At 29.3% G+C, this 8,199-nt stretch overlaps 1 protein-coding gene across 3 annotated transcripts; it reads left to right on the plus strand.

Moving 5' to 3' along the window:
* Nucleotides 1-238: 238 nt before the first annotated feature.
* On the plus strand, nt 239-7,971 carry LOC143072031 (uncharacterized). 3 transcript variants are annotated; one of them, XM_076246804.1, is made up of 4 exons: nt 239-372; nt 5,451-5,526; nt 6,112-6,272; nt 7,502-7,971. In XM_076246804.1, exons 1-4 carry the CDS (start codon nt 318-320, stop codon nt 7,627-7,629), a joined length of 420 nt encoding a protein of 139 aa, XP_076102919.1. In that variant the 5' UTR covers nt 239-317; the 3' UTR covers nt 7,630-7,971. The 3 variants fall into 3 exon arrangements, with proteins under 3 accessions (XP_076102919.1, XP_076102937.1, XP_076102927.1); XM_076246812.1 differs by lacking the exon at nt 239-372 and adding an exon at nt 3,975-4,044; XM_076246822.1 differs by lacking the exon at nt 5,451-5,526.
* Nucleotides 7,972-8,199: the final 228 nt, after the last annotated feature.

An 8,199-nucleotide genomic window follows, 5' to 3' on the forward strand; every position in this document is an offset into this window, starting at 1 on the left:
AAAAACGTTGGTGAAAAAAAAGTCAAAATAGGTGCAATTTGGGTACTCTCATTTTATATATTTTGCATTAATATTTTGAAATCTATCAGAGAAATATTAAGCAATATTTGCAAATTTAACGGTATTCATGCACTTTAACATATTATGTTGCTACTGTTATTCCTTGTATACGGTTATGTATATAAAAAACTATAGTTCAACAAACCTTTTGTGATATCTGATATTACCTGATAAAAACTACACATTGTTCATATCCGGTAGATAAATGCAATTTAAATTTGGTTTACTTTACTTAATAGTGATCAGGAAAAATAATCATGGATCTTCTACTACGTATTGTGTACACTGCGTTTCTGAATTTGATATTCAGTGGTAAGTGTTGATCATCTGTTACTTATAGGAGAGTAAATTTACTTGACAAATTTAATAGTATCATTTTATATAATTTTCAGTATTTTAATTATTTCATGTTGAAGATAAAAGATTTTGCATGTGTAGATTTTAGTTGTAAACAACAGGTTTTGGTTTTAGAAGCAGTAGTTCTAGAGAGTAATAAATTGTAATTAATTGTTTATTTCACATGTTATTGACCACTACTTAAGACATTAAGAATTCTAATTAAAATACGTTCTGTCTAATTCAGCATTTCTATTTGGTTATTAAAAGGTCAGAAGTTTCATGCATAAGTTAAATTTAGAATATTAAGTAATAGGCTAAAGGGTCGGTAAATAGAATGATAGAGTTTAGTTTGATAGTTGAGATGACTTTGAGAATAGCATTTGTCATATAAACATGTATTGCTGAAATTTGATATTATTGTGAATCTGTCTTATACGAAATATTTCGTATGTTTAATACACAGTTATAATTATATAATGGAGTACCTTTATATGTGAGTAAGTAAAACCAAGGCAGTACTCCCGTCTCATAGTAACAATAAAAAACACCATTGCTACATAATGGTGTATAAAACCATTGCTACATTTTCCCAAAATTCTATTCATTATCTTGTTTTTGTAATTGATAACGAACCCAAGAAATTTACTTATATATATAAAAAAGTTTATATATAATGCAATACCATACGTTTATGTGAGCTGTAGTATTTTCATTTGTCGTATTTATATCATTTTCCGTTTTTTGTAATTATTTTATTTCTCATGATGAAACATGTGAAATTATATACTACAATATTCGATACACATTATAAAAAATGAATTAATATTTGAAAGATCAATTAAGTCATAAGAATATAATAAGATATAAATATAAATATTATAAATGATTTAGTTAATTAATTAAATAAAAGCTGCTTCATACAAATGCCATTCTGATCCATTTTTAATTTTTGAACAGGGGTTACCTTTTAACTATATAGTTACTCGAGAATTACGATTGAAAATTATCCAGTATCTACCCCATATTCATGTAAACCATTATTTCAGACTTCTTTAATAGTACTTCGATATATCTTAACTTCATAAATCGTATTTAACAAATTAAATCCGAACTTTTTAATACAATTTTAAAAAGGTGAAGTTCATGACAACTGTTAAAATCAAATTTTCTTAATAAATGGAACGAGTTATATTTCAGACAGTAATTATCCCAATCAAATGTCGGGTTACATTTGTTTTTTTAGCTACCTAAACTTCATACTTGCATGACTGTTGAATATATTAATAAAATGATGTTAAAAATTGATTGATTGTTAATCAAATAAGAAGATGTAGTTTGATTGGCAATGGGACAAATATCCACTAACTATGCTGTTTGTTTAACATCCAGTGGCAAATAATACATGCTTATTGTGAACAAATTAACAATAGATAACATATGTGTGTTCTGTTTGTCGACCGTTTTGAAGGATGGGAATTTTGGACTGCCGTCTGTAAACGAAAGCACATACTTATCTGATATGAAACTTATCATTTCATGACTTTTGTGTAAAAATATGTTTAAAATTAAATCGGCCATATAAACAAGACTTCAATCTTGACTGTTCTGCCTATTTTTAAATTTCTAGAAACGGTGGCATCATTGTTTTACGAATGACGATAATGGCATTTGATATCAAATGGTTCTGTGGTATGAGAAAAAAAAAATGTTTTGTTCACGCATCGTTGTAAATATAATGGAATTTGATGCGACTGTTATACAAGTGAGAGGTTTATAGCGCTATAAAACCATGTTCAATCCACCATTTTCTGTACTTGAAAAAACCTGTACCAAGTCAGGAATATATCAGTTGTTGTACATTCGTTTGGTGTGTTTATATTTTAAATTTGTCATTTGATTAGGGACTTTCCGTTTTGAATTTTCCTCGGAGTTCAGCATTTTTGTGATTTTACTTTTTATTACAGGCAAAATTATATAGCAACTAAATATTTTTGGAATCAGTAAAAATATAGCTATCAAATGAGACCGAAAGTGATATTAACTAAACCGGAAGTAGTAAATTATCTTTCCAATGTGAGACAAAAGATGAAAGGAAACATGTACTTTTTGAAGGCCAGAGAGATGTTTTCCTCAATCTTAAACTTCCAGTTCCCAAATTGGTTAGAGGAACTACCAAAAAAAAAAAAATAATCGGTCTGACACAAGTCTTAGTTATAAAAAGAAATGTAAGCGTTCTTCCAAAAGGAGAAAAAAAAATACGAGTGTTTGCATTCTTCAATTGATAATATATATATATTGCAGTTTTTATCCAGCGCAATCATAGGTTTGAACGTAGTTTTCAATTAAAACTCGTTTATATTTTTTCAGTTGGGCTTGTATCATATTTTCCCTCCGGTTTATATGATCCGTTCATCCTATATTGACTCTTAAAATTCAAAGGTCTATCTAAAAATGAGTGTACATTTTATATGGCCTTCCAAATACCGTTTCGATCCCTAACATCACTGAAGAGACATTTATTGCCGAAATCCGGATCAGGTGTACAAAAAAATATTAACACCTTATGTTTGTGGCATAACATCGTGGCCACAAGTTAACTGTTTTCTGTTTAGTTTTAAATTTATATTAAGATCCATTTTGTCACATCTTGTGATCAATTTTATTTGGCAATCGCCAATGGCAGTCAGCAGTGTTAAAGACATCAGTTGTTCAACCTGCTAATCAAATTCGTTTCGTTTAAATATCCTTTTTCACTTTTTTGGTCTTTTGGAAAATGTTGTTTGTGCTGTATTTAGATCCTTCTACAACGAAATTTGTTTTACATTCACACGTATAAAAATTGCGGTTTTTATCTAGCGCAATCATAGGTTTGAACGTAGTTTTCAATTTAGACTCGTATACATATCTATCTATCTATCTATCTATCTATCTATCTATCTATCTATCTATCTATCTATATATCTATATATATATATATATATATATATATATATATATATATATATAAGTACGTCTGAGTCAGTGACAACTCTACAACAGATGTATCCATCGGATCGCCATCAATGATGGTGATACATGGCTGTGTACATAATGTATATACAACTCGTCTAAACATCAACCCAACAATGTTAGATCTGTAAATTTGCTTTCGCAAATTTTTGGTTCTTCCCTCGCCGGGATTCGAACCCATGCAACTGTGATATTTGGTGTCACGATATCACAGTAGCATGGGTTCGAATCCCGGCGAGGGAAGAACCAAAAATTTGCGAAAGCAAATTTACAGATCTAACATTGTTGGGTTGATGTTTAGACGAGTTGTATATATATATATATATATATATTACATTTACATTTTGAAAAATTTATATATTTGCAAATTTAACGGTATTCATGCACTTAAACATATTATATTTCTACGGTTATTCTGTATATACTGTTATGTATATGGAACACTATAGTTCAACAAACCTTTTGTGATATTCAATTATTTTTTAACTAATCTGATAAAGACTACACATTGTTCATATCCAGTTGATAAATGCAATTTAAATTTAGTTTACTTTACTTATAAGTGATCAGGAAAAATAATAATGGATCTTCTACGACGTATTTTGTACACTGTTTTTCTGAATTTAATATTCAGTGGTAAGCGTTGAGCATCTGTTTCTCCCAAAATTCTATTTATTATCTTGTTTTTGTAATTAATAACGAACACACGAAATGTACATATATATAATAAAAAAATTATGTATAATACAATACCATATTTCTTTGTGAGCTGTATTTTTTTCATTGCTCGTTTTTATATCATTTACCTTTAAAATCTATAGTTACTCGAGACCTACGATTGAAAATTATCCAGTATCTACCCCATATTCATGTAAACCATTATTTCAGACTTCTTTGAGAGTAGTTCGATATATCTTAACTTCATAAGTCTTAGCAGAATAGGAAATTCCTGATTTATCTCATTTGAATTATGTATAGTTAATCTTGCTATGAAGAATATTGAACATATCAAATCCGACCTTTCCAATATAATTTCAAAAAGGAGAAATACATAACAACTGATAAAACCAAATTTTCTAAATTAACGGAACGAATTATATTCAGACTTGAAACAGTCATTTTCCCAAATAAATTTGTATTGTTTTAGCTACCTAAACTTCCTACTTGCATGACTGATGAAAATACTAATAAAATAATATGAAGAATTGATTGATTGTTAATCAAATTAGAAGATCTAGTTTTATTGACAATGGACAATTATCCACTAACTAGGCTGTTTGATTAACATACAGTGGCAAATAATACATGCGTATTGTGAATGGTAACAAATTTTACATAAAATATGTGTGTTCTGTTTGTGGGCCATTTTGAAGGATGGGAGTTTTTGACTGCCATCTGTAAACGAAAGCACATACTTATCTGATATGAAACTTATCATTTCAAGACTTTTTTTGTAAAAATATGTTTCAATTAGTTCGGAAGCCATATAAACAAGCCTACAATCTTGACTGTTCTGCCTATTTTTTTATTTCTAGAAACGGTGGCATCATTGCATATCATATGGTTTTGTGGTATGAGAAAAAATACCATCACAAATGTGTACAGACAGAAGACGGACACTCAGTGAAAGCATTTGCGCACAATTGCCTATTTTTACAATCTTGACCGTTTGATATTAAAATATTCAAGATCCATAACATAGACAAATAAATATCCATCAACATAAATGTTAGATAATGATAGAAGTATTTTATAACACAAATTCAGGCCACCTTGTATTACTTGGTTTTAAAATTCGCCCATCGTAAACATAAATGTCGTTAATAAATATAATAAAAGTTTGAGTTGCATATAAGATGTCTATCATATGCCTAGCTTTAAACCTAAATTTTTTGAATGGTAAACAAACCAGTCACGACTTACTGACGAGATTCATGTATCAGATATGTGTCGAATGTAAAATAATTGTGTTCTTTTAAGGGCGTGGACCTTAATATAATTTAATTCATGTTAATTTAATTTAAAATATATATTTTTTTCAGTTGTGACGGTCCATGGTGAATACTGTTATTACAGTTCTTACTATACTAATTATGAATGTGATGGCACAACAACCGGGTGTGTTTAATTTTCTTTTTCCTTTTTTCTTTTATTGTACCATAACATGCAAAATTTCGTTTTAATTCATGAATAAACGTTTTGGCTGTTTTGTACACAAGTAAACGGGCGTGGATAGAAAACAAAAGACACCTGTAGTGTCTGATCAGTATAATTAGAAGATGTCAACTTCATATAATTCTGTTCTCGTTTGAATATGTTGTGTTTATATTTTTTTTCATGGTGAAACCAAAGCAATTTTAAGTATATATACTAATAGTCTCACTATTTGTGGAAAATATTTCATACAGATATTGTCTCTGTGTTTCTTCGCTGATTTCTAGAATTTTTCACATAGTATTTTAACTGGTCATTTACGAAAAAAAAAATGTTTGACTAGCGACGGTTTAACGACATGAGACAAAAGTCACATGTATATTTTAGACGATAATAAAATTATGTTAATGAGAAATGATAACCTTCTTTGTACTAGACTGACACCCTGGTCGCACATAATAGTGCATCTGGATAAGTATGGTTTGTTTATATTTATGATCCACGTACATAATTTGAATATTAATTGATACTTAATACTAACTCTTTCAGTGGTGCCATAGCCGGTGCGATAGTAGGAATTATCATTTTTATAGTTGTCATAGTTGTTATAATTGTCATTTGTAAAAAGCATACAACTAGGACGACAAGTATTCATACCACTTCACACACTGGTGGAACTACAGTTATCACACAACAGCAGCAACAACAAGGTAATCTACATAACAGAGTTTTTATATTATAAAACGAATGGTTGATTTCGAATATAAATGCATATACTTGTTAAAAAAGGTGGAGATAAATGTGCACAGATTTGCATATATGATCAGTATGAGAACGTATTCAGGTTGTTAACAGTTGTGTATTAAAAAAAACTCCACTGTGAAATCAAAGCCAAAAAACATAATGTATAATAATTTGTTTGTGAGATATAGGATTGACAGAATTTGTTTGTTTGTCATTCACATATCTTTTAACAGTATTATTCATTTGTTTGTGCCTCGGCAAATACATTTCTATCTCAATTTTGAAAGGCGTGTTACTTGGTGTTTGGTTTTATGTTTAGTGTTTTATGCATTTGAAAAAATATTATTTATCTTTATTGAATTTTAAAATCAATATTTTGTTTGGTCAGTGCTATTGAGAACAGTAGCAAGAACAGTAACAAATCATTTCATGTGCTAAAATTAAAGTTTTGGTTTACAATGACAAATGTTACATCGTCATCTAACATTATAAAAGGAGAAAAATTTTGCAGGACGTCCAATATACGTTTTCGGCCAAAAAACAAACATACTTTTTTTTACTATTTTGTGATTGCAAATTGAAAAATTCCTTTGAATGGATGAAATCACAAAAAAAAACCCCCGAACTCCAAGTAAAATTCAATTCGGAAAGTAATTAATTAAGCTGGCAAAATCAAATGGTCAAACACAAGAAACGAATGAATAACAACTGTCATATTCCAGATTTGGTAAAGGCATTTTCTTATGTCACAAAAGGTGTATTAAACCTGCTTTTATAGCTAGCTAAACCTCTCACTTTTATGCCAGTTTCATACACTTCCTTTGTATTGACAACGATGTGTGAACAAAACAAATAGACACAAAAGGTAAAATGTCAAAAAAGGGGTACAGCAGTCAACATCGTGTTATAATCTTAATTAATCACTATAAAAACAAACAAATATGTAACAAGAAACAATAAAAAGACATATTGACAAAGCACATTAGCAAAATGAAAAATGAAAGTTTACAAATTTACCATAGGACAATTTACAAAATGACGGAAAGTACAGAGCCACGTCAAATTGAACAACTCTAAAAACAATAAAAAAAATACAATAAACAATAAGACAACACGCATTCAGGAACCGCTATAACTTGTGAGTAGTACGAACTTCGTTTACAATGGATATGTTTTAATATTTTTGTCATTCCAGCTCAACCACCAATGATGTATGGTCAGTATTCGCAACCAGGAGGCCCTATGTATAATCAACCACCAGCGTATCCGCCACCTCAACCAAACTATCCACCACCACAAGGAAATTATCCTCCAAGATTTTAACAGTGTTATGAATAAAATAAAAAATATGTTTGATACCACTGGTAATTGAATAACTGTTGGTTTTTACATATTATGTTTTGTTATTTCATTTATATTACCTGAAGGAACGATTAATTTGTCCAGTATTAAAACAAATGCTATACCAAATTGATAAGAAACCGAAAGCCTCTCGTTTTTTATATCTTGCATGAACTCATGACTTACTATCTTGATAGTAAACAGTAAATGTTTAACATTTTATCAAGAAAACACTGTCACTTGTATCAACATTTGAAATATACTTTGATATATTTAGCGTTTGAATAGTAGTCAAAATTACAATAAAGAGAATCCTACTCCGTATGCTGGTCTTTCGTCTTATTAGTTGATATAATTAGCCCTTCGACTTATGTATTATTATGTAGTGAAATGCAAAAATGTACAATTTTGCTTCAAATAAGTACATGGTGTTAACAATTGTTAGGTCAACTCTGTTTCTTGTGTATTATTATGTTTTATTCTATTTTATATACTTATTACATCTTATAACAAGAGTTACTGCCTTTTAAAAATGTATAAAAAAATCAATCT

This window comes from Mytilus galloprovincialis, chromosome 1 (genome assembly GCF_965363235.1).
Source record: "Mytilus galloprovincialis chromosome 1, xbMytGall1.hap1.1, whole genome shotgun sequence".
Classification (NCBI taxonomy): Eukaryota; Metazoa; Mollusca; class Bivalvia; order Mytilida; family Mytilidae; genus Mytilus; species Mytilus galloprovincialis.